Source organism: Microtus pennsylvanicus, chromosome X (assembly GCF_037038515.1).
Source record: "Microtus pennsylvanicus isolate mMicPen1 chromosome X, mMicPen1.hap1, whole genome shotgun sequence".
Taxonomy (NCBI): domain Eukaryota; kingdom Metazoa; phylum Chordata; class Mammalia; order Rodentia; family Cricetidae; genus Microtus; species Microtus pennsylvanicus.
The window spans coordinates 76,559,294-76,586,059 of NC_134601.1; the positions used below are offsets into that span (position 1 = coordinate 76,559,294).

At 35.0% G+C, this 26,766-nt stretch overlaps 1 protein-coding gene across 2 annotated transcripts in view; it reads left to right on the forward strand.

The window, feature by feature from the left end:
* Rps6ka6 (ribosomal protein S6 kinase A6) overlaps nt 1-26,766 on the forward strand; it is a 167,502-nt gene that overhangs the window by 126,440 nt on the left and 14,296 nt on the right. For both annotated transcript variants that reach the window (XM_075957739.1, XM_075957740.1), the window contains 10 exons: nt 794-896; nt 1,494-1,624; nt 2,055-2,177; nt 2,861-2,950; nt 4,069-4,227; nt 6,437-6,598; nt 11,909-11,985; nt 13,584-13,701; nt 23,517-23,657; nt 25,522-25,643. In XM_075957739.1, the coding sequence (XP_075813854.1) occupies nt 794-896; nt 1,494-1,624; nt 2,055-2,177; nt 2,861-2,950; nt 4,069-4,227; nt 6,437-6,598; nt 11,909-11,985; nt 13,584-13,701; nt 23,517-23,657; nt 25,522-25,643 (1,226 nt within the window). The remainder of the gene's footprint in view (nt 1-793; nt 897-1,493; nt 1,625-2,054; nt 2,178-2,860; nt 2,951-4,068; nt 4,228-6,436; nt 6,599-11,908; nt 11,986-13,583; nt 13,702-23,516; nt 23,658-25,521; nt 25,644-26,766) is intronic.

The following is a 26,766-nucleotide window of genomic DNA, read 5'->3' on the forward strand; positions in this document are numbered from 1 at the left end:
GTTTATGGACACAGATTGTCAGAGCATCTTATTCAGCTGCAATCCTGTTTACCCATGTGTGTTTTTAAAACATACACAGTTTAGCAACTTAGAATATTAAGAAGAATGTATTTAATCTTGTATGGAAACAAACTATTTTAGATGAAATAATCATGAAAATAATCTGACTGTTTTTTTAATATATATTTTTACTTAAAAATGTCCACCTCCTCCCATTTCCTTCCCCCTTCCCCATCCCCATACTCCCCATCCTCTCCCCCTCCATCTCCAGTCCAAAGAGCAGTCAGGGTTCCCTGCCCTGTGGGCAGTCCAAGGTCCTCCCCCCTCCATCAGGTCTAGGAAGGTGAGCATCCAAACAGACTAGGTTCCCACAAAGCCAGTACAAGCAGTAGGATCAAACCCCAGTGCCATTGTCCTTGGCTTCTCAGTCAGCCCTCCTTGTCTGACACATTCAGAGAGTCTGGTTTGATCATATGCTCCATCAGTCCCAGTCCAGCTGGCTTTGGTGAGCTGTGTGCATATATATAAAAGGAAGTGAATGAATTTGAAAATAAAACCTATGAAATTATCTTGTATTTACTATATCTTATTCATACAACTCAAAGATAATTTCATAACCATATTTTTAGTGTGTCTGTTTTAGCTATAACTTGTCCACTTATGCTATCAACATTCAAAAATGTTGTGAATATTAGAGTATTTGAATTTTAGATGTTGTATTAGGAATGCCCAACATGTGTTAATGATATTTTAAAATGTTAAATTTTTTTTTTCATTATTGCATTGCCTCTAGAAACTATATAAAAGAGAAGTTCAGCCTCCTTTCCGACCTGCTTCTGGAAAACCAGATGATACTTTTTGTTTTGATCCTGAATTTACTGCCAAAACACCTAAAGGTAATACATACTTATTTATAGCAAAGGCTTTTGTTCTAGTAATTATTACATAAATTAACTGTTTCAGTAAAAAAAAAAAAACATCTTCGTGCAAAACTAGTTTGGTGTTTGTGTAAATATAGATTTTATATACAATATTGCTACAATCTGTAATTGGGAAATATTTATCAGTGAAGTGTAAAGAAGGGTAAAATGCAGATTTTTTTTTCTGTTTTTTTCTTTGTAAATTCCTTCTTAGCTTCCCAGGCTAATAATTTTCTAAATATGGTATGAAGTAAAGCATGAGATGTGCACTGGATCAGTTTAGAATGGGATCTAATTTACTTTTAGTGATATCTGTTTCATGTGCTCATTCAAGAAATATTGAATCCCTACTATGTGGTTTTTGGTAGTAAGGATGAAGCCATTAATAAAAATTATTGACCATATAAAATATGTCAGTCTAAAACAAGTAGAGAGGAAGTATGAGTTATATTTCTTGTGTGTTAGACTGTGATATTTAATGTTCCCTTTCCTTTTTTAAAAAAATAAATTTGCTGATACTGTAATCATAAAGTTCTATATAATTTTAGTAAAATATAACTGTTTAAATGTTAGATTCTCCTGGTTTGCCAGCCAGTGCAAATGCTCATCAGCTCTTCAAAGGATTCAGCTTTGTTGCAACTTCTATTGCAGAAGAATATAAAATCACTCCTGTTACAAGTGCAAATGTATTACCAGTCGTCCAGGTAAATTCTTTACCATCATCACTATGTTTAGTTTCAGGTTAAGTATTTTTTTCACTTCTTAATAATGGATGTTTAATAGTTATTGAAAGATCATAGTTAATGACTTCATTTTCTCAATGTAATTCAGTTAAAAGTGTTTCTGTATGTTTGGGGAAAGTACAGATAGTAATTACCTTTAATATTTTTATATGTCCATTTTGGCAAGAAAATGTTGGAGTGATTTTTAAACTAGTCAATTCATCACATTGCTTGGGATTTTAGAAAGCATACAATATAGAGTGACTTCAGAATTTATATATACAATTTTTAAATATTGGTAAAATTTCTAGAATTTTTTTAACTTTTAAGATATGTTAAGATTGTTTGGGACAAAAATTAAGAAAATGTGCAATTCATTTTCATTAGTATTTAATTTGTTTTAACAAAACAGATGAATGGAAATGCTGCTCAATTTAGTGAAGTCTATGAATTGAAAGAGGATATTGGTGTTGGTTCCTACTCTGTTTGCAAGCGATGCATACATTCAGGTTCCAACATGGAATTTGCAGTAAAGGTATTGTTTCTGAGCCTAATTTATTGTTTGATTTACATAGTTTGTATTACAGATTAGCTCATACAATATTACTGGTACATTGAGGGAAAATCAGATGATGAGAAAAAGTTTGTGATTTAATATTTTCATTTTTAATTTCTTTGAAAAGTTTCATTTTGGAGAAATGGCATTATTTACTTACTTTTTGTTTTCTGACTAATCTGTAGCATACTATGTTAAGATTGAGCAACTATAGAACGTACATAGTATTATTTATTAGGGTCTTAGTTAAAGGTGGTATACTTGATCTAGCTCAGTTTTTATATTACATTTCTATTCTATGGAATTTTTAAATGTTGAAACAATTAGAAAATGATGTTTTTGATTTCCTAAGTATTTTTGAATAACAGAACCCAATTGAAGGTTGGCGGCGTGGTGGCAGTTGGGAGTACAGGAATTGTCATACGTTCAAGGCCAGACTGGGCTATATAATGAGTTCTAGCACACCTTAGGCCACATAGCACAATCCATCTCAAAACAATAACAATAAAATTCTAGATAGACAGACAGATAAGATTGAGGAGTGGGTGGGTGGATGGATGGATGGATGGATGGCTGGCTGGATAGATAGAAAAATATTTCTTTCTGCATGATAAAGAAAATCATTTAACTGTTTTTAAGATATTCTGTGGTCTGTTTCTTAGATCATTGATAAAAATAAACGAGATCCTTCTGAAGAAATTGACATTCTTATGCGTTATGGACAACATCCCAACATTATCACTTTAAAGGATGTAAGTATTTTAAAATCTAATAAATAAATAAATTTAAAAAAAATTTAAAAAAATCTAAGTTTCAACTAAGTTAAGAAAGTTATGAACTAGAACTTTATAGCTGTGATTCTTTAAATGCCAAATTTCAAATTGCTGCTTTTATTCTCCAGTGATTCTAAACATGTATTCTCTTTTTAAAGATTTTAGTAAAGAACTATGATTGTTGGCAAAAGAATATCCTGATAATCCATTTATATTCTGAATAGTTAACTCAGTAATGTTGCAACTAGAAATACTTTTCTCATCCCTATAAATGTAAAGGAAATTTATTCTGGAAAACTTACTTTCTTGATTATAGAGTAAGAAATTATGGATCTTTTCTTGAATGAAATAGTATTAGTCTACAGTTTTTTAAAAACACCTGTAACACATATATTGATGTATCTCTGGATAATGACTTTTATATTATAATTTAATCTCATTTTTGTGAATATACTAAACTATTAAACATCATCTTGATCAGTTTGTTTTAGATAATATGATAATAGTTTTATTTATCATATTTAAATAGTAGTTTGTATGTGCATGTATGTTTAAATGTATGTGTATGCAAATATATAAACATATTAAGTAGAAATATATCTCAAATATATATACTCATCTGTATTTTATATATCAAATATATATAAACATACGAAGTAGAATTTTTTATTTCTTATCTATCTCTTTTAATGCACTATTTGAATTCAACATTGTTTCTAGCCATACTAGTCAAAGAACTAATAAGTGCTATGTCTATTATCACAAAGATGATTACTTTTAAAGAAGTATTTGTAATATAATTAAAATAGCATGTACATGTTATTTGAGAAGCATGGATTTCTACTCTTGTTTATGTGTTTTGTTGAAATCTCTAACCTTCAACTTCAAAAACTTCATATTTGATATGATCTTCCAGAACTACACAGGAGATGATTTTTCCACTTCATTCTTCAATACAACCTTACTATATCAACAAGAAAGAAATGCTGTATGTGCTTTGATTCTAGAGTTGTCCTGACAAAACAAAGTAAATATAACTTTAAAAATTTGGAGTAATGATTACAAATAATAAAACCTTAAAACACATTCTTTTTTAGGTCTTTGATGATGGGAGATATGTTTACCTTGTTACGGATTTGATGAAAGGAGGAGAACTACTGGATCGTATTCTCAAAAAAAAGTGTTTCTCAGAACAGGAAGCTAGTGATGTGCTGTTTGTAATAACAAAGACAGTTGAATATCTTCATTGTCAAGGAGTAAGTTATAGTTGAATTCTTCCTTCAATTCTGGGACCTATATTGTATTTCCTGTATATTTTTATACACAATATACTAATAAAATTCAGTGTTATAGTGAAGCTTATAGAAAGTGGTTTGAAATATGTCTGTCTGTCTATCTACACACACACACACACATACACAGGGCTTGATAATTTATAGGACAAGGTTAGAGGTGTGTGTGTGTGTGTGTGCGCGCGCGCATGCGTGTGTATTATCAAGCCTAATCAAACTTTAAAGTGTGAGTCTTCAAAGAAATATCCAAATGCGTTTTAGTGGCTCGCCACTGTAAGTTCAGCACATGGATGGCTGAGGCAAAAAAAAAATAAAATAAAATTTGAGGCCATCCTGAACTAAATAATGAGTTCCATCAAACCTAGACTTCTAAAAGCTATCAAGAAAAATATTTACAGGCATATAAAGTATTATTGGAATTAGTCTATAACTATTATATTCTAGCACCAAAACGACTCTCTGTTGACTCTGACCAAATGCCCTAAATATGACAATAAGCTTTTATTCTAAACATTGAACTACCAATATGTTAAATCTTTTGGAGAAGACTTGTATATTTCTTTTTGTCATTTCATATATATGTAAGGTAGATGTGTTAAAATAAAAAATGAAATTAAAATGCAAACTGCTTTTCAGAATTGATATAGTAGAAATTGTATGTAGCCCCACTTATAAATAATAAAAAATTTTATATGTGACCTAAGAAGACTTCAGTAGTTGGAAATAAATTGTGCAGCACTAAAGGAACACAATAATTTTAGTATGATTTAATCCGTCCAATTTCTTTGCAAGAATTTTAAAGGATAACAAAATTTTTTGTAAGGCATGATAAACCAGAATTTTAAAAATACAATATGATAAACATCTGCTGTTTATTTTTTTATAAATCTTGTTTCTAGAACACCTAAATAGCAGATATTTTGAATATTTATATATGATAGATATTTTAAGCAAAGGGCTTTTAAGATTTAAACACTAAGTGAGATTTTGCCCTTGTCACTGAAAAGCATACATTTTTGTACATTGCTAAATGAAGGATATGAACTTATCAGACCTAGTATACCAAACAAGAGATTTTCAGTTTAAACTCAGCCAAAAATTATACTTAAAACAAAATAATAACCACTGGAGAATAGTAACAGAATATAAATATCTTCATAACTTTATATCTCCATATGATACAATATGTATGAATCCTAAAACTAGATTGAATGAATTGTAGAAGAAAAAAATCATCACATTCCGAATTTAAACTTTTGCCAATTATTTGAGCCTTCTTCATTTTTTCTACTGAGTTTGCATTTTTTCTTGCGAATTTCATACGTTGTAAATATGTTTTATTTTGTTGAGAATCTTTATAACCACTTAATTCTACAGATTCTAACTTGGTTCTTCTGAGAATCAGACCTAGATTATTTTTTTTTCTTGTGGCTATGTTCTACTTGTCTTGTTTATGTAAATCAGATGGTTTGTAATTGTATCCTATGGTGATATAAAGTTATAAAAATATTTATATTTTGTTACTCTCCTCCAGTGGTTATTATTTTGTTTTAAGTATAATGTTGGCTGAGTTTGAATTGAAATCTCGTTTAGTGTACTAGCTTTGATGTCTTCATATCCTTTGCTTTCATATAAAATCTTAATTTTAGGTGTCAGTGCTGGTTCTTTGCTGTATAGTTGTCTCAACTTTGTTTTTATGTTCTTCTGCTGTCTCTTTTCTGCTCTTCTCAAACAGAAGTATTTATTTTTTTTCCAAATGAAGGTGTATAATAGAGACTGCTCTTAGTTCTTAGTGTAATAGCCACAGATATGGGAACCTACCCACAACTCTGGTTCATCCTTCAACCAAATGTGTTACTCAACACTGTTTCTTTACTTTTCTAAATTCTCTTGAGTCTGAAGGCTCTTAACTTGTGTACTATATCAAGAGTTAATAGTCGAAGTGGATGTGGGGCACTGGGTGAAACTTTAGACTATTATATCTAAAAGTAGAACCAATTGAAGATAGAAATACTGGCAGATAGTGTAATGTCTACCTCGCAGAATACTTTTCTTGTTATTTTTGATGCCATAGGTTGGGAATAAAATGGGAAATTTTTTTCTATAAACATATTAAATGTTTTAACAAAAAATTAGTTATACAATTATAATGCTGTTTTCTTTTATATTCAAGGTTGTTCATCGTGATCTTAAGCCCAGTAATATTTTGTACATGGATGAATCAGCCAATGCAGATTCAATTAAGATCTGTGATTTTGGGTTTGCAAAACAGCTTCGAGGAGAAAATGGACTTCTGTTAACTCCGTGCTACACTGCAAACTTTGTAGCACCTGAGGTATTCTTTAGGTTTTACTGTTTCCTGTTCATTGTCTTGCTTAAATTAAGTCTATATGATGGCAAGTATGTTGGTGAACACAGGAAAAAGCAGATGTCATTTTTTATAACTATAAAGCTCTTTTAAAATTTGAATTATAATAATTTATAATATAAAGTCAGGTAATTACTAGCATCTAAATCAAACATATATCTTCTAATCAGAGTAGTCTGTTCTTTTAGGCTATATACTAATATATAGAACTTGTATGATTTTTAAAGAGGTTTTACTATATAGCTATTACTCACTAAAGCTGCAACACACAGCAAAGTCTTCCTTTGTCTCCTGATGGCTGGGATCACAGACGTGTGTCAATATGCCTTGCTAAGAATCATACATTTTAGGACTAAGATACATCTTTAGATTCCCTTTTGATTTGTTTTTAAATAGAAACATTGTTTTTGCCTGATAAATCATCTGTTGTTCCTTGGGAACGAAGAGTAAGAGAAGATGAGGCTGGAAAGTTCAGGACTACAGATTGTACTTTAGGAGCTCTCTGATACTAGTACATCCTGAAGCAGTAAGACAAGATTGGTGAAGTCAATCAGGGATTGCACTGGCTACATAAATTTCTTTATAACATGTGTTTCTAAGTCAGGAATTGTTTTTAACATGTTGTAGATGTTGATCATCAATGGCAGTTGTTATATACTAATCCAAATATCTAAAACTCATTTTGAAAAAAAATGATTTTGCCAAATCAGAAAAATGTGATCAGATAATCTGAAAGTGAATTCTTATCTCATATATATTTTATATTTATATCAAATAATTGATCATTTTAAGCAGCTAATGTATGTTGTATGTAAATATATTTTAAATTAGATGTTATGAAAATATTTTCTGAAAATGAAAATATATAAAAGTAACTATCGATGAACTATTCTTTTAATTTTTATGAATTTCGCTTTAGATGCGATTGGGGTATAGATACAATTTTGCTTTTATAAGCTCTTGATGATATGATTTGGTTTGTAGCAAATTAGGAATGTGTGAGTGATTTATTCTGTACTTTAATGACACTTATAATGAATATACAATTTTTATTCAATTATACTGGGTAGAAGCTATGCTTTTCAGAAATAAATCTGGGGTACATATTCCCAAAGAGGTTATTTTATTTGGACTGCCCTCATGTGTATGAGATACTACCTTGTACATAAAAAAAGTATTTCTAGGCTTTCTTTTTAATAGGTTAGGAAACCAGGATATTTGAAATGTGGTATCTTCTGCTAAATATAATCTATATAGTCACCATAAATTTTCTAAATAGTTATCTTTAATGCAAATAATAATATATTAACTACTTATTTTAATGGGAAAATTCTTAATCTTGGCTTAATTTTGTATAGTTTTTCTCTTTGTTTTTTTTTTTATAGAAACTTACTAGAAAAAGTTTAGGAATGAATGTGTCCCAAAAGAACACCAAAATAATTAAAATAAATTAACACACAGTATATGCATGTTTAGATTAATTGTTAGGTAAACATTTTAGGATTAATGGTTAGGCCATCATTTTAATGAATATATGTACACAGTACAATACAGTACATTGCTGCTTTTTAATCCTAGCAGACTTCCACTGCAATAAGACACTTTGTTTATTGTAATAGTGAAAACTTTTCAGGTGGGCATGTGGAGAGCACTTCTCCACAACTGGCATTTATTTGAACTATCTTTGGCTCGCACTTGTGTGTTTTGAGTGCTTTGAAATATTTTATCAAGTGCTGAAGACCCTGCCGAAAATTAGTAATTATTTCTAAGTTCTTAGAAATGAAATACATTAGTCTTTAAATTTTCAGATTCTGTCAAAATATGCTATCAAACTACATACAAGATAGTCATTTTAAAATGGAATCATAAAGCTTGAAGTAACCATGCAAATATTTTAAGAAATAATAGAATTTATGGGGCTGTGCTTTCATAATTTAATCACATTACATAAGAGTCCCGATTTTCTAATAAAAATCACTGGTTATTGCATTTTTATTTTATTTTATTTTTTAGGTTTTTCAAGACAGGGTTTCTCTGTAGCTTTGGAGCCTATCCTGGCACTAGCTCTTTAGACCAAGCTGGCCTTGAAGTCACAGAGATCCGCCTGTCACTGCCTTTCCAGTGCTGGGATTAAAGGCGTGCGCCACCACCACCTGGCCTTGTTATTGCAATTTTAACATAGCATTAAAAAATAATGTTCAAGCCGGGCGGTGGTGGCGCACGCCTTTAATCCCATCACTCGGGAGGCAGAGGCAGGCGGATCTCTGTGAGTTCGAGGCCATCCTGGTCTACAAGAGCTAGTTCCAGGACAGGAACCAAAAAACTACGGAGAAACCCTGTCTCGAAAAATCAAAAAATAATAATAATAATAATGTTCACTAAGTTTTTGGATATGTTTTGCTTCAGTCATCCTTTTATGATTTACTTCATAGATGTGCATTTCTTTATTCTAATCTCTCTAAGATTATCCTCAGTTATTTACTTTTATACAAGAAAATCCAAGAATATTATATTATCTGACTGATAATAAATGTGTAATTAAGCCTTAGAATTGTCTTGAATCTATTTAACTTAAAATAAATTTGAAGAATGATATATTCACAGCTTCTGATAATATAATATTGAAATTACCTTATTTTTTATGGATTGTGCTGCCATATGTTTTGTGTCAAATATTTATTAAACTTAGTGCAAAAGAAATGAGAATTTCTATATGTTACTTTTTGGAGACTTGCAAATCCAAATGGTAGAGAGGGTTATAGAATTAACTACTTTAATTGTCCTAAATTTATCTTGATGCAAGTGAAAAGATACAAAATTACAGGCTGAATACTATCCTCATTCATTAATTCTGCCACCATGCCTTGTTTCTCTTTTGGCTTCATATAATCATTATTGTATGACATTGAAGACTAATTATGGAACAAAATATTTTCTTTTTATACCCACACAGAATGTGACTAAGTTTGTAGGAAGTAAAAAACGAGATTTGTGTGATAAACTATAATATTATAACACTTACTGTACAGTTCCACTGTTCTCATACCTTAGAAAAATTATACAGATATTGGACCTTTTCTTAACCCTCAGGCTTCTGGATTTAAGCAGTTTTCCTGCCTCAGCCTCCCAAGTATCTAGGACTATAGGTGCATGTCACTGTTGCTGCTATAGTAGGTAGCAGGAATATGGGAGAGTGAAGCCCTAAAATGAGATAGACTAAAGTTTCATGCAATAGCTAATTTTATTCAAAGCATCAGACTCTTTATATTCCCAGAATTAAACAAGGTCAAATGAGCAAAGGTTGCACGCGTTTAGGCTTTTGACAGTCACAAGGTTTAACCTCTGTTTGGAAGCATCAGTCTAAATAGTAATAGATGATAAGTTATGGGTAATCTAAAGCAAACACACTTCTATTTACTATACCTGGGAGGGGGCAAATGAAGTGTCTGCTATAGAGAAACAGACTTTGGCCTTGTTGTCTTGGCGTTATTTCTCAAGCTCTCAGAATCTCATGCAAACCACCATTTCAGGTAACTCTGTGAAGGCACATAAAATACAAATATGACTAGGCAAACTAGGTAAACATGGGATGTCTGGAACTTTAAGAGGTGTTAAGAAATGAGAACATACAAGAATAAAAACACTGTGATGTAGCTTTAGGTTGCATTCATTAGAGCTTCTATAGTGCAGTCTTCCATAGCATTTCAGTTTTAAATATGTGTCCTTTATTTGTTCTAAGACAATGTCTCATATACCCAACACTGGCCTAGAGCTACCTGATTGCAAGCATTACAAGCATGCATCACCATGTATAACCATGTGTGCTCTTATTTATAAATGTATTTATAGGAATTATAAATATATTTTAAGCAAGTTACTTATTGTTTATGTCTGATAATTGTGAAAGTCATAACTATAATATTTTAGCCTTTTCTAGATGAAAAGTCCGCACTGATGGTTATATAGCCTTCAGTGTTTCTGTTTTATTTCTTATGCTTTAGCAGTGTGCTTAATTTCTTAATTTAAAAAATGATGCCCTCATTTTATCTTTTTTTTAATTTTAAAAAAATGACATTGCTATGTTTATTGTGTGTGTTTGTGTACATGAGGAGAATGTGTATGCCATGGTGTACATGTAGAAGTCAGAGGAGTCAGGATCAGGCTCAGGTCACCATTGTTAACTGTGCTATCTTACTGTCTCCTCATCCCTTTAGTTTTTCCACAAATGCTCTTGAGGTTCTTAAAACTTACATTAATTTACAGTAAAAATATTTTTGGTATTTGTTAATAATGTCCCTCAAACAAAACTATTTGTACAAATTATTATATAAATACTAATAAAGCTATTAGGAATTTACCAGAAATATCCTGCTGTTTTCACGATACCATCCTTGTGTTTCAAACTATCTCATAACACAAGTTTTCCTATTATCTTGTTTTATCTTTTTTATTACAGATTTATACCCACATTACATAGATATAAATCATTATTGGAATTCGTTGTTGTATAATGCGTAGTCCTTTTACAAAATATTCAAACACATACAGCACACACACATACCCCAATCACTAGGAAAGAGTTATCAAGCAAGATGTGATGACTCATACCTGCTGTAATTCCAGCACTTGGAAGGTTGAAGCAAGAAGATTGTCACACGTTTAAGGACAGCACGGGCTATATAATAGGGAGTTCTCTCTCAGTCATGCTCGGCTTTAAAAGAAAACCCTATCTCAAAATAAGAAGCTGTTTTCATAGATATTAAAAGCACTGCCGTTTAGTAAGAATGCCTGTTCTACAGTACTAACCAGTTTAATGATGATGGGCCGGTTACTTAACATTGCCCTCAGTGTCACCTTCAGAATTGCAATAATTAATATCTACCTCATAAGAGTCAATATCAGAATGAAAAACCTCTGGGTTATTTATAGTTGCATCAAACACTTGTACATATAAGTTTTAAGTTTAGATGTTTGTTTATTCAATTTGAAATGAGGAAGAATGAAGGCTTAGGTTTTATATCTTATAGGGTTGCTCTTTTTCATGTGTAGTCTGTATTACGTACCAGCCTATAATAATCCTAGATCATGCAGTGTTTGCTGATTTTACTTTTACCTTTGCAGGACATAAAATAATTTAAAATTTTATATTTATGTTTATATTATTAATATTTATGAAATTATTAGAATCTATACAATATTGCAGTGAAATATATATATATATATAATATGATATGAGTTTATAGTACTAATATTTCATACCATGAATTTTTTTTGCAGGTTCTCACTCAACAGGGATATGATGCTGCTTGTGATATTTGGAGTTTAGGAGTCCTATTTTACACTATGTTGGCTGGGTAAGATATTTACAAACTCTTGTTATTTGAACTTGAGTGCATATCTTCATCTAGAAAGAGTACAGAAGAAAATACTGTTAGACATCCCATTAATATTTTCAAATCTATACTTTTATTTATAAAATGAGAACAATACAAAAATAGAAAAGCTTTCATATAGAATACGCTTTAGAATAAGCCTTTTATTTTTACACTGTGTGGTTAACCATTGAACTTACTAGACTATTGATTAGCTGTGTATTATAATAGGAGCATGTCCACTGAGCTTGTTAATATTAAGTTAATTTTATTAAGAAAGCACTTTAATTCTGGGCAACAAATTTAGTAAGGTGATTGATAAGAATATAATACTACACATTAAACGAGAAGCATATACATACATGTCCAACATTAATAGGATGAAGATACACTCAAAATAAATATGATAATAATTAGACCATGTTAATGTTTGTAATTTATAATTGGTTAAAATAATATTTTACTCTTAATAGGGAGCAACACTTTTATTTTAAAGTGAATAGTTATGGTTATATGAATTATTGTGATTTTTAAAAAGGAATGGTTAACTAGTAAATATCAGAAAGTTAGGTATGACATTTTAAATACTCAATTTAACTGCTGTATAAAAACATAAAATACATTAGCAACATAAATTAATGTTAATTGTTAATTGGCTGTACATAATTGCATATGCCAGAATTTTAAAAATTATAAGCTCTTTATAGAATGGTATACCATATCACATATAGTCAATATTATAGGTTTTAGACCATAGGATATAATTTCTTCCTTGCTGCTTTCAAATATTTGCTTTATGATTAAATAAGAAATTATTATATATAAGTATGTATTTGATGTTATTTAAGCCCAATTGTTAGATGAAGACTTTACTGCAAGCTGTCTCCTAATACTTTTAACCATAAATCAGCTTTCCAATTCTCAAGTATAAAGAAATTTTGGTTACATCTAATAAAGTGTTACAAAAATAATCACTTTTGTCAAGTTAATTTTTAAAATCCACCTTAAATTTATGAGTTTCTTTCAACCCATGAGTAATTTTATGTACATAATTCAGAGGCTGTGTTTTTATTACATTCTCATCAATATTAAATATAATTCGTTTTCATAGATATTAACTGAAAATTGTAACTTATTTCCGCTAATTATATTCATAAAAATAAAACATTGATGAATAAGCTGAATTGGTACAATATATTATAATTATGTAAGAATTAAAACTTCTTCCTAGTAAATATATTGCCTTGCTGACCTTAAGCCTTTCAAAACAGAATATTTGTGCTTTATTGTGGTCTCATTATAATACTATATGTTTATATAAAAGTCTACCCTTAGTTTGCTGATCAAAGGAAGCAAAGAAGTAATCAGCAAAATTCTTTACTTTGTCAAATAATTTATTAGGATTAAATTCATTGTTTGAGATACATGATTTCATATTAATAGTAAAGGGAATTATTAAGCAATGCTCTTACCTAATAATAATGCTTCTTTTTATATTTGTATATAGACTTTTAACCATCACTTTCAATTATGTACAAAATGTACCTTCGTATGTTTATTAAAATCTACTTTATTAACAGCTACACTCCATTTTCCAATGGACCCAATGATACTCCTGAAGAAATACTCCTGCGTATAGGCAATGGGAAGTTCTCTTTGAGTGGTGGAAACTGGGACAATATTTCAGATGGAGCTAAGGTATAAATCATAAATATGTTCAGTTTTACTTTGTTCATATTAAATTATTAAAATCCTGAAACTATATTCCAATGTATACCTATTGTTTGGTTTCCTTATAGTGTCATGTCAGTTTTTATTTATTTAATTTTCTTATTACTGAGATTATAATTACTTTATTTTCTCTTTCTTATGTCCAAATCCTGTCATATAACCCACTTTTCTCTTTTAAATTTATGGCCTCTTTTTCTTTAATTGTTTGTATGTGAAAATCAGCCTGCCCAATCGGTATAATGCCACCTGTGTGTATGTTTTCAGGACTGAACATCTGGGATAACCAATTGGTGTGTGCGTCTCTAGGAAAGACTAATTTTTCTTGCTCAAAGCATTTCTCTGTTGCCTGGGTATAGGGTTAAGTTTTTTTAAGCTTTTTTTTCTTTGCATGTCTATTGAGGTCATTTAGTTCAGGACATTATTAGGGAGCTATATTGGTGGGATTTTATGGTTATAGCATTTGTCATACATCACATATACCAAATGAAGTTGAATAGAAATATGTGGTCAAAATTGAAAGCTTATATATTATTACTATGTATAGCTGGTACGTTTACCATCTGAGTATTGTGAAGTGAATAGAAAATTTGCTGTATTTTGGTATTCATGTCGGTTATAAAGCTTTTATTACAAGTATATATAGATGAAAAGAAATTTTAGGGTTTCAGTTTAGATGAATTTATTAATTTTGTTGACCATTGTTTCAGTATATTATCAAAGTATAAATGCCCTGCTATAGTATAAGCATAAATACCTATATATTAATATAATAACTATATTATACATGAATTTTTTGTCATAGTCAAGTATAATTTTTCAAAAACTGGCTAGTAATATCATAAAAGTAGTCATATGTAAGTGACAAATTATTCAAATCTTCCCATTTTTCTTTTAGCCATCAAAATATTTAGTGAATATTGCTTAAGATAATGATACTTTTGATCTCCCATCCTCTGCTTATCATTCTATCAAGGAGAACTTTCTTTTTTTTTTTTGAGGGATGATTTAAAATAAATAAGATAAAGTCCTATTCAAACAAGTTTAGTTTTTTTTTAAAGTAGCAAACTATTTACATTTTGTTATGAATACATTTGTTAGTAAAAAACTAATCACCATTCTGATACTGTCTTTATTAGGAAGAAATTATAATAAAAGTCTGGTATGGATTTATGTCTAAGTCATGATTACTGCATGTATATATTAAGCTATATATCAGAATACATGTTTGTGTTAAAAATCAGTACTTTCTATATAAATGAACTCCTTTTTGTGTTAAGGCACTTGGAAACCATTTATGAAGTACGTGTTGGTCTGTTGGTTTTGGCATAAAACACAGTTTGCTTAGCACAGCCTTGATTTATAGCTTTTACTCATGTGTAGTGATTCAAGTCTCAAATTATTATAGCTTATCTTCATATCACATTTCATTATGAAATTGAATTTTTTCTTTAGAAATATAACATTTTACTTTTTCATAAATGCTATAACTTAATGCTACCAATGTTGAATGCTTGCTATATTTATGTGATAGTTATTACGCTGGGTTTGCTCCCCAATACCTCATTAAACTGAACATGATGATGACACTTGCCTCTATTTTCCCAGCACCAGGTAGGTAGAAGCAAGAGAGTCAGAAGTTGCAGGTCATCTTGTTCAGGGATGACTTTGGTATATGGAAGTTCAAGGTTAGCCTAGGGTGAATGAGAATCTACTTCTAAAAATGAAACAAAGAAACACAAATATAAAGCTGTAGTAATTATTCAAAATTCAGGTATCATTTTTTTAGTGTTGATAGGGGAAGGATGAAAGGTCATTTAGAATAGCAATTAAGACATAGGATGGTGCACATAGCCTGACTTTATGACTTACTAAGTTTATGACTTTCAGACTGTTACCTAACCTATTTGTATCTCGGTTACCATATCAAAAAGTGATGTTAGTAATACCTACCTCGAAGTTGTTACAAAGATTAAACACCTCATATACGTTATTTTAGTATTCTGGGTATTTTAAAACAGGTTGCATATGTGATACATAGTAAGTGTTCAAGTATTTGGAGATAATATGATTGTAGTTTGTTATATGGCAGGTAATCAGCAACTGAGACCCTTCTGAGTAAAATTTATGACAGTACATTTCAATTTTTGCAGACATGCACCTCCTTAAATTATCCTTCATTGCTTCATTTATGTCACTATTTATACACTTTGCCATACTTATTTTATATTTGTATTTAAATGATACATAAGCCATAAAACTTGTTCATATTAATAATATAACTTACACTGCATTAATATGTATACATTGTGTAATGTTTAAAGTAGGTTAACATATGTACCTCCTCAAACACTTATTTCTTTAAAATGAAACATTGAAGAATTCTCTGTTCTAGGTGTTTGTTTTTATCTCTAGTCACACTTCTCTGTGGTAGCATACCAGAAATTCTTGATACTATCCAATGGTAACTGATCAAAATTACCCATCTACCCTCCCCACATTTTACTCTCATTTCTATGAGATTGACTGCATTAACATTCCACATACTGAGTGAAATCATGTCATAATTGTGTTGCTATGCCTGGCTTGTTTCACTAACATATTGATCTCCAGTTCTATCCATGTTGTCACAAATTACAGAATTTCATTCTGTTGTGACTGAATGGTATTCTATCTTGTACATATATAAACTCATATACATAGATACACAAAATATTCACTCATGCACACATGCACTACCATGAATTGTAATTATAGGTTTGGCATTTCTTTATCCGTTTAAGGGTTGGTGGACAGATGAGTTGTTTTTATCTTGTGGCTGTTGTCAATAGTGCTGTTGTGAATATTGTAATACAGATAGCTTTATGATATACTGATTTTAATTCATTTTGTTATATGTGTAGTAATAGGCTTGCTGAAAAAAATAAGAGTTACTTATTAATTTTTGATTCACTATTTAAGTCTGTTTTATTGAAATGTTCATTATCTTTTATTTTCATATACTCATTTTATATGCTACTAGGTTTTATAAAGACTTTATGCAAATATATAATATATATGGATCATATGCCCTCAAACCCACTCTTCTCTTTCCCATTATTCCCTTTGTTCCCTGAAGAATTTTGCATCTATCATATTCAATATTCAATTTCTGTTTATTTTTGCACAATTTTTGTATTCCACATTGGTTTTTTTGAATATCTAAAGCTTTGAAATATTTTTAACAGTTTATGTTTTTTCTTTTTCTTTTTATAAAAAATAGGGTCAAACAGTGCTGGTCCCAAACTTAACATATATCCTAAGTTTGCCTTTAACTTGTTGTGATCCTCCTGGCTCAGCTTACTGAGTTGCGAGAATACAAGAGTATTAATCTTTTATCTATTGTTATTATCTATCATCTTAGTTTCATTGTTCTGGGTAATAAAAATTGTACAAATGTCTTTCTCTATTAAGAAATTCTTGTTGAGGCGATTTTACTTCTTTACTAAAAGTAAAGATAGTTTACTCAAATTGTTACATACTTGCTTTGGTGTATGTAAACTTGTATGTTACTATTAAGTTATATTCTATCACAGTTATAATTATAAGAAATATCAAATATTCATAGTTAATTTGATGAAGACTTATGATGACTGGACCATTATTCTAACAGTAGTTGCTGACATGAAGTTTATGTTCTACTGTCATCAGCATATAATACAGAAAGCCCTTACTTATTGAATGGATTAGCTAACTGCATGACAGCCTCCCCTTTATGTTTTATCTGAATATGCAAACCATTACATCTTGGGGTTCTAGCTTTCTAGCAAAGTTCTGTAGCTTTTTATCTTGCCCATTTAAAACATTCCCATTGTCCTGCTATCTTAAATGTTCGTTTCCTCTTTTGTTACTAACAAAATCCCAGTTCTAGAAACTTGGTGAAAGACCCTAATTTCTAGCGTTCAGGGAAGGATCCCCTAGACTCAATAAGCCACGCCAATGGATGCAAACAGCAAGAGGATTTTTTATTGTTGAAGGCACCTACAGATGACTCAGTACTCTCAAGAGACTGAGCTTCCCCCCCCCCCCCCGTGTATTTTTTCAGCAAGTATTTATCGGGTCTCGGGGTTACATACTAGGGAAGCATAACAACAGCAACATCATTGGTCAATTCAAATTATCATATGGGGTGGGTCAACATCAGGACAAAAACAAGTCTAGATCAAGCCAGTTTCAGCCAGTTTCTGCCCCCTCAGGTTTTGATAGATTACACAAAGGACTGGGTGTTTTTCCTTTTTGGCAGGTGCAACTGCTCTCAAGACTGCTTCTGCTGCCCACAGATATCCTGTTTTGCCCTGGCCTAGTTGATCATAAAAACATCTTAAGTTGGAGACTAGGGTTAGGGTCTTTCATTCCCTCCCTTTTTCTTTATCATGGATTAAATCTTTATGTCCATTGGTCCTGATCCTTAGCTAGATTAGACTCTGAATCTGTTTTTCTCCGCATTTGATATTGCTGGGCCCGAACCATGAAAAGATCAGATATATATATAGAGAGAGAGGTTAAAATTAAGAGCGAACAAATCTTATCTTTAGAGGGTTTTGAGAGCGTTGAAGTTTCCATGGGGATTCTGGGTCAGGGGTGCCAGTGAGATGCTCTGGTCGGGCTGCTTTGACATGTGAAGCATGGATCCAGGCAGCGATTCCGTCCACCTTAAGGGCTGTCAAACGGCGGTGTGTGGCCCTTTCCACTGTGGCTCCAAAGTCTTGGTCTGATGTCTCCGGACCCAAACGCTATCTTGTAGGGGTGTGGGACAACAGGCGACTGGTCTGAGTCCCGGTAGACAGCTGCCAGGGGCTTCCAAATTTCCTCTTGTACCAACTGGAGAGCTTGCAAGTGAGCCTGCAGGGCTGTCAGCCTGCTGGTATGATCAGCAGTATCAGAGTCAAAGAAGGCAATGGTTGGAGGAGGGCCTCCGTACAGGATTTCAAAAGGAGTTAATCCATGCGATCCCGGGGTGTTCCTGGCTCGATACAATGCCAGGGGTAGGAGCTGTACCCAGTCCTTAGCGCCAGTCTCAAGCATAAATTTAAAACCTCCTTAATTGTTCTATTCATTCTTTCTACCTGTCCTGAGCTCTGGGGCCTATAGGCACAATGCAATTTCCAATCAATCCCCAGTAACTTGGCCACTAATAGACTTACCTGGGAGACAAAGGCAGGACTATTATCAGTCCCAAGTACCTAGGTTAGTCCATACCGTGGGAATATTTCTTCCAAGAGCTTCTTGACAACGGTCTGTGCAGTTTCCTTTTTGGTAGGAAAAGCTTCGACCCGTCCAGAAAAGGTGTCTATAAAAACTAACAGATACCGATAACCATACATGCCAGGTTTAACTTCAGTAAAATCTATTTCCCAGTGGATCCCAGGCCTATGCCCCCTGAGTCTGAGTCCAGGCGGCCTGTTTGTTTTGCCAGCATTTACTTGGGCACAGACTTTACAATTGTTGACGATTTGCTGTATCAGGGTTTCTTTCTTGGATATATAGCTACCCATTTCCTGTCTGCTGAGCAGGGTGTTCACCTTTTTGGTGCTCAGGTGGGTCAGTTTATGCAAGGAGGAAATTAGTTCTCTGGCTACATGTACAGGCATTACCGTCTTTCCTTGGAACAACCATCGTTGTCTCTTATGATCATAGTCTGCCCCCAATTTCTAGACTATATCCAGATCTTTATCGGCATAGTCAATCGAGTCCAGGTCTTTTTCTGGGCCTTCCTGTTCAGTCAATACTGTTACGACAAGAGCTGAGGGTCTAGGGCCGCCTGTTTGGCCGTTTCATCTGCCAGGCGGTTTCCTTTAGCTATTTCAGTCTCCCCTTTCTGATGTCCAGGGCAATGTATAATGCTTAGTCTCTTAGGGAGAAATAAGGCTTTAAGCAGGGCCAAGATTTCAGCCTTGTTTTTAATGTCTTTTCCTTCTGAGGTTAGAAGACCCCTCCTCCAATATATTTCCCCATGAACATGAGCGGTGGCAAAAGCATAGCGGCTATTGGTATAGACATTGAGTACCTTATCTTCTGCCAGCTGTAAGCTTGGGTAAGCGCGACGAGCTCTGCCAGCTGTAAGCGCGACGAGCTCTGCCAGCTGTAAGCTTGGGTAAGCGCCACGTGCTCTGCCCGCTGAGCTTAAGTTCCAGGTGGCAGGGCGCTGGCCCAGATTACCTGCTTTCTGTCCATTATTGCTGCTCTGGCCTTTCTTTCTCCGTTGAGCAGGTAACTTCTTCCATCCGTGTACCAGGTTAAGTCGGCCCCTTTCAGGGGTTGGTCTGTTAGGTCCAGCCGGGTTCCATGCATTTCCGCAAGGATTCGTTGGCAGTCATGAGGGGTTTGCCCCTCTGGAGTGGAGCAACGTGGCAGGATTCAGGATGACTGCTGGGCCGAAGTGGACCTTGTCTGCATCCAGCAGGAGTAACTGATAATGAGTCATTTGGGCATTGGAGAGCCAGCAGTTTGGTGGCTGGCAAATGAGTGACTCAACCACATGAGGGGCTAAAATGGTGAGGGGCTGTCCCAAGGTCAGTTTTCCAGCGTCTTTTATGCAACAAGAGATCACAGTGCTGAGTCAGTGTGTCAGCCAATATGTAACCAAACATTATGGATCCTGTGTGAAGGACACCAAACCATGGATAATAATGGAATATCTTGGTGCACGCTCTGCCCTGGATCTATTAGAACCTGGCCCTTTAGATGAAATTAAGATTGCTACCATATTATGAGAAATTTTGAAAGGACTTGATTATCTACATTCAGAGAAGAAAATCCATAGAGATATTAAAGCGGCCAATGTTCTGCTCTAGTTAAGACTGAATGTTGGACTCCGGTGTCTACTAGGAAGGTTACTGGTTGCCCCCCTACTTTCAGGGTTATCCAGGGGCAGGGCAGAGCTGCTGGCCCTGACTGGCCTAGTCTTCATCTAGGGCCAAAAATTGGGCCGGCTATTTCCTGGGATTTCTGGGTCTCTTGGGACAGTTTTAACCCAATGTCCTTTCTCTTTGCAGTAGGCACATTGGTTGCAGTCTACTCCTGGCCTCCTTCTGTCTCCCATCCTATCTGGACTTCCTGCTTCTGGCTTAGTCTGGTTAGCTACAGTGGCCAAGATCTTGCTTACTTCCCTAGTTCATTTCTTGTCTCTCCTGTCCTCACATTCTTCCATTTGCTTCTAAGCCTGTCATCTCTCTCTTCCTGCAACCTACGTAATCTTTCTTCTTTTTCTTCTGGTGTCTCTTTTTTGTTAAATATCTTTTCTGCCTCTTTCATAAGATCCTGGAGAGTGTAATCCTGCAAGCCCTCCAGTCTCTGTAACTTATTTCTAATATCTGGAGCAGATTGTCAGATGAAAGCCATGGAAACATTGCCCCGTTGATCCGGACTCATTGGATCATAAGGGGTGTACATACGGTAGACTTCCATTAGCCGCTCTAGGAAGGCGGCTGGCGTCTCCTCTGAACCCTGTGTGACTGATCTTACCTGGGCCAAATTGGTAGGTCGGCGCCCTGCGCCACAGAGGCCCGCAATGAGAAGCTAGCAGTAGAGGCGAAGACACTCCCTTCCTTCAGCTGTGTTGAAGTCCTAGTCAGGAAAATTCAGGGGAAAGGCGGCATCAATTTCATTGGGGAGTTGGGTTGGGGCCCCATCGGCCCCTGGAACATCCTTGCTTGCCTCGAGGAAAATGCGCTGTTTTTCCTCTGAGGTCAGTAGAGCCTGCAAGAGTTGTTGGCAGTCATCCCAAGTGGGTTGATGGGTTATGAGAATAGACTATTAGGGCCTTGAGGGCAACAGGGTTCTTCGAAAAGGACGAGTTATGGGCCTTCCAATTGTACAAATCGGAAGCAAAGAATGGCCAGTATTGAACCTGGCCGTTTCCTCCCTGCTGGAGGGGAAACGCCTGGGAGACAGGCTCCTGAGGCTCGTGGTGTTCTCTGAGGCGGCGGTAGTTCCCCTCCTGTCACCCCAGCTGGAGTGGTGCTGTCTGGGGCAGTTTCATCTCCTGGTTCCTCAACTTCATATTCATGATGTCCTTCGTCCCCCACCAGGGCTGGTGGAGGCTGATATGGTGGGGGGTCCTCTGTTAGGAGGTCTATGAGTGGTCCCCCCAAGGGAGGGAGGACCGGCTTGGGGATTGTGGGCTTGGGCTTAGGTTTCTCCAGAGTAGAATAAAGGCGGGTAGGTTGGGGTTTGAGGGAGGCATAGGGATTGGGGATAAGTTGCAAAGGGGTGGAGGAGGAAGGAGGTTGAGGAGCGGAGGGCTGCAGGGAGGCGAAGGGGAAGACCCAAGCAGGTGGGTCCCGAGCCAAAGATTCCCAGGTGATGATATAGGGAATCTAATCCGGGCATCCTTGGGGTCCTGGGCTGAAGACACGCTCCTTAATCTGCAAGATAACATCCAAGTTAAAGGTACCATCCTTTGGCCAGATGGAATTAAGAGTCGGCCATTCAGAGGTACAAAGGAGCCGCCATTTCTTCTTGACATCCACCCCCTGGCCTTTGGCCCAGAGCTGGACGTCTTTCCAGTGTCCTAGAGTCAAACTTAAGGAGGTGGTTAGATTTTTGTCCCATATTGGGCTTTTCTTCCTAATAGATCAAGACAAAGACTATACAAACAAAACAGATAGCAGCCCAGAAGCCACGTGGCACAGTTTTGGCATAAAACTGAAAGCAAATGTTCAGACGGAGAAGGCGAGACTACATCTCCCCTACTCTCTAGTAGAGTAGCCTGTTCATTCTCAGAAACAAATTGGACCCCCAAAAATCGGGCCCCAGGAATGCCCGGAACATCTCCCAGAGTGGCTAAAGAGGAGACAGAACCCGTCAGCTCCCTCCTTTGCTTAGCCTACAGAGCATTTGTACATACAAACGACTTACAGAAACACCTAAGGAATCACACAGCGGACGGACCTCCCAATTGGCACTGTGGGTTATCAAGTAGGGGAATCTTGATGGAACCGCCAAGATGAAAGACTCTAATTTCTAGGGCTCAGGGAAGGATCCCCCAGACTCAATAAGCCACGCCAGTGGATGCAAACAGCAAGAGGATTTTTTATTGTCAAAGGCGCCTAGAGGTGACTCAGTACTCTCATGAGACTGAGCCCCCCTGTGTATTTTTTCAGCAAGTATTTATCGGGTCTCAGGGTTACATACCGGGGAAGCATAGCAACAGCAACACCATTGGTCAATTCAAATTAACATATGGGTTGGGTCAACATCAGGACAAAAACAAGTCTAGATCAAGCCAGTTTCAGCCAGTTTCTTCCCCCCCCCCCCAAGTTTTGATAAATTACACAAAGGACTGGGTGTTTTTCCTTTTTGGCAGGTGCAACTGGTCTCTAGACTGCTTCTGCCACCCACAGATATCCTGTTTTGCCCTGGCCTAGTTGATCATAAAAACATCTTAAGTTGGAGACTAGGGTTGGGGGTCTTTTATTGGTACACATGGATTTACAAAATAAAAACTTTACCACATAATCTGATTCATGATTATTTTTGTCTTTAGATTTTTTTGAGAATTTCATATATGAGCACTGCATCTATATCGTTCTTGCCCCTCCCTTCTCTCCATCTTTCCCTTTCAAATTTGTGACTTTAAAATATATATATACACACACACACGCACACACACACTGAAAGCTAACCATTCAGAGTACATATACTGTTTTTCATAAGTATTGATAAAGCATTTTAATTACTGATACTTTCATATTTTGTAGGAATGTGAATTACGTATTTTCATGTAAATTTCTGTATCCATTTAGGATTTGCTTTCTCATATGCTTCATATGGACCCACGTCAGCGTTATACTGCTGAACAAGTATTAAAACACTCTTGGATAACCCAGAGAGAACAGTTGCCGAGGGATCAGCCAAAGACAAATGATGCATCACATGTTGTTACGGTAAAATGAACACACACTTAATGTGTATCTCATGTTACCCATTGATGTATAAAATATCTTTATTTCTTGAAGATAGATTTTTTTTAACTTCTGAGTGTTATTTATTTTAAAATTAAAACTCACTCTTTTCACATTTTTTTTTATTTTTTATTGAAAATTTCCACCTCCTTTCCTCCTCCTATTTCCCTCCCCTCCCCCCAACACCCCTCCCCCTGCCTCTCCAGTCCAAGGAGCAGTCAGGGTTCCCTACCCTATAGGAAGTCCAAGGTCCTCTCTGTTTCCCCCAGGTCCAGGAAGGTGAGCATCCAAACAGACTAGGCTCCCACAAAGCCCGTCAAGTAGAATCAAAACCTAGTGCCATTGTCCTTGGCTTCTCCATCAGCCTCCACCGTCAGCCACATTCAGAGAGTCCGGTTTGATCACATGCTCCATCAGTTCCAATCCAACTGGACTTGGTGATTTCCCATTAGATCAGTACCGCCATCTCAGTGGGTGGACATACCCCTCGCTGTCCTGACTTCCTTGCTCATGTTCTCCCTCCTTCTGCTCTTTATATGGACCTTGGGAGCTCAGTCCAGTGCTCCAATGTAGGTCTCTGTCTCTATCTCCATCTATGCCAGATGAAGGTTCTATGGTGATATGCAAGATATTCATCAGTGTGGCTATGGGATAAGGCCAGTCCAGGCACCCTCTCCTCTGCTGCCTAAGGAACAAGCTGGGTACATCTCCTTGGACACCTGGGAACCCCTCTAGAGTCAAGTCTCTTGCCAACCCTAAAATGGCTCCCTTAATTAAGATATCTTCTTCCCTGCTCCCATATCCACTCTTCCTCCATCCCAACCATCCCATTCCCTCAAGCTCTCCCCATCTTCCCCTTCTCCCTTCACTCTCCCCATCTCCCCTTGTCCCCATCCCACCCTTACCCCTGTGCTCCCAACCCCTGTCCGGCAATCTTGTCCACTTCCAATATCCAGTAGGATAACTATATGTTATCCTTTGGATTCACCTTCTTATTTAGCTTCTAGGATCATGAATTACAGGCTCAATGTCCTTTATTTATGGCTAGTATCCACTTATGAGTGAGTACATACCATATTCATCTCTTTGGGTCTGGGTTACCTCACTCAGGATAGTATTTTCTATTTCCATCCATTTGCATGCAAAATTCAAGATGTCATTGTTTTTTACCGCTGAGTAGAACTCTAAAGTGTATATGTGCCACACCTTCTTTATCCATTCTTCTATTGAGGGGCACCTAAGTTGTTTCCAGGTTCTGGCTATTACAAATAGTGAACTCTTAATGCTTTTTACTATGTCTTTTCTAATAAAATTATCTTTTAGCTTATATAAATTTCCCAAAATAAATGGAGTTCGTGGTGATTTTTTTCTTACATGCATATTTTGTATTTTGATCCTACTTACTCTTTAATGCCCTCTGAGAATCCCTTTCTCCCATCCACCTTGCCTTGTTCTCCCCCAGTTACAGTGTTAGTACCAATAGTCCCTTTGTCTTTTCAAGGCCTAGATACCACATATTGGGAAAAGTGTGTAGCATTTATTCTTAGATTCTACATTATTTTGTTTAACTTGACTGTTTTCAACTCTACCCATTTTATTTGCAAATGATATTTTGTTCTTTTTTATGGCTAAATAAAATTTCTACTGTGTAATTATTTCAAACCATATGTATGTATGTATGTATGTATGTGCAACTTAGCTGTTTCTGGTTCTTTAACTTGGCCCCTTACTATAGCAGCGTTGTAAAAGGGAAAATTTCATAAGTAGAGGTCTTGTGGTGTATTATTAAATACTTTTTTCCTACAGAGATTGTTACTGAACTTGTAATGTTTTGTCATTATTTTAGGAAGCAGTGGTTGCAACATATTCTGCCTTGACTCCCAAGTCTTTCCAACCAATTCTAGAGCCTGTTGCTGCTTCAAGTTTAGCTCAGAGACGGAGCATGAAAAAGCGAACATCCACTGGCTTGTAAGATTCATACTATTCCTCAGCTAACTGGATGAAGAGAAAATTAAATGTGTTGTGGGTTGGGTTGATTTGGTTTGGTTTTTGCCTAATCTTATATCAAGGGTATTTTTTTCCTGCCACATTACTTGAATATTCTATATAAGCCTCTCTTTTGGGGATTGGAATTTTAAACAAACATACATAGGTCCATAATATTCACACTGTCTCATTTTGCAGTAGTGTCCAAATGTTTAACTATATAATTGATGCCCACAAGGTCTTAACTTTTCTGAACCATTAACTCACCAAATTCCTTTCAAACAAAGTTAACCTCATAGTATTTTACACAAAAATAGTTTAAGGGATCATAAATATTAATGAAGATGCTTTTCATATGTTATAAATGTCATAATGCTAAACAATGATAGTATTTTTAACATCATATTCTGAAGAATAGCTTTTTTGATCTTAAAAGAAAAACAAAAGTATTCTAGTAGCTTGTGCATAGCCAAAGGACTTCTTTCATTTGAGTATGTTTAGATACTAAATGTAGTGAGAGTAGTTAGGTGTCAGAGCAAAATCCATATGTGCTAATATGAATCCCTCATATGGTTGGTGCCAAAGTTTTGATAGATAATTAGATCACTGATGATGTGTGCAAACATATTTGTGTATTATCCATAAGTGGCTTAAATCTAGAGAAAGTTTCCATAAGTCTTCTGTTTTACAGCTAATGGAGTTGTAGTAAAAGTGAAGACATTTTTATTCAAAGGTTTCATGTTGGTATTAATCTCCTAAATATGTAATAGTTAAGCCTTTGAATGTTAAGCACTTAGTATGATGCTATCTTAGTCTTACGTAAGCTGACTTTGAAATTAACCAGTTGAATTAAGTCATCTTTTCCCTTTATAAATGGAGTTACACTATTGTATTTCTGATTTCCATGTGATTTGAGCTGCAGTGTAGCATATTGATCTACCTTGAATCCTATGGTGATGTAGTTGAAGTTGTATTATAGTGGACTTGCGCACCTAGCACATATGAAGCCATATAGTATATTGCAGTTAGCATTAGATGATTCTACGTAATAGTTGTACTTCAAGAAGATAATCTAGCCGGGCGGTGGTAGCGCACGCCTTTAATC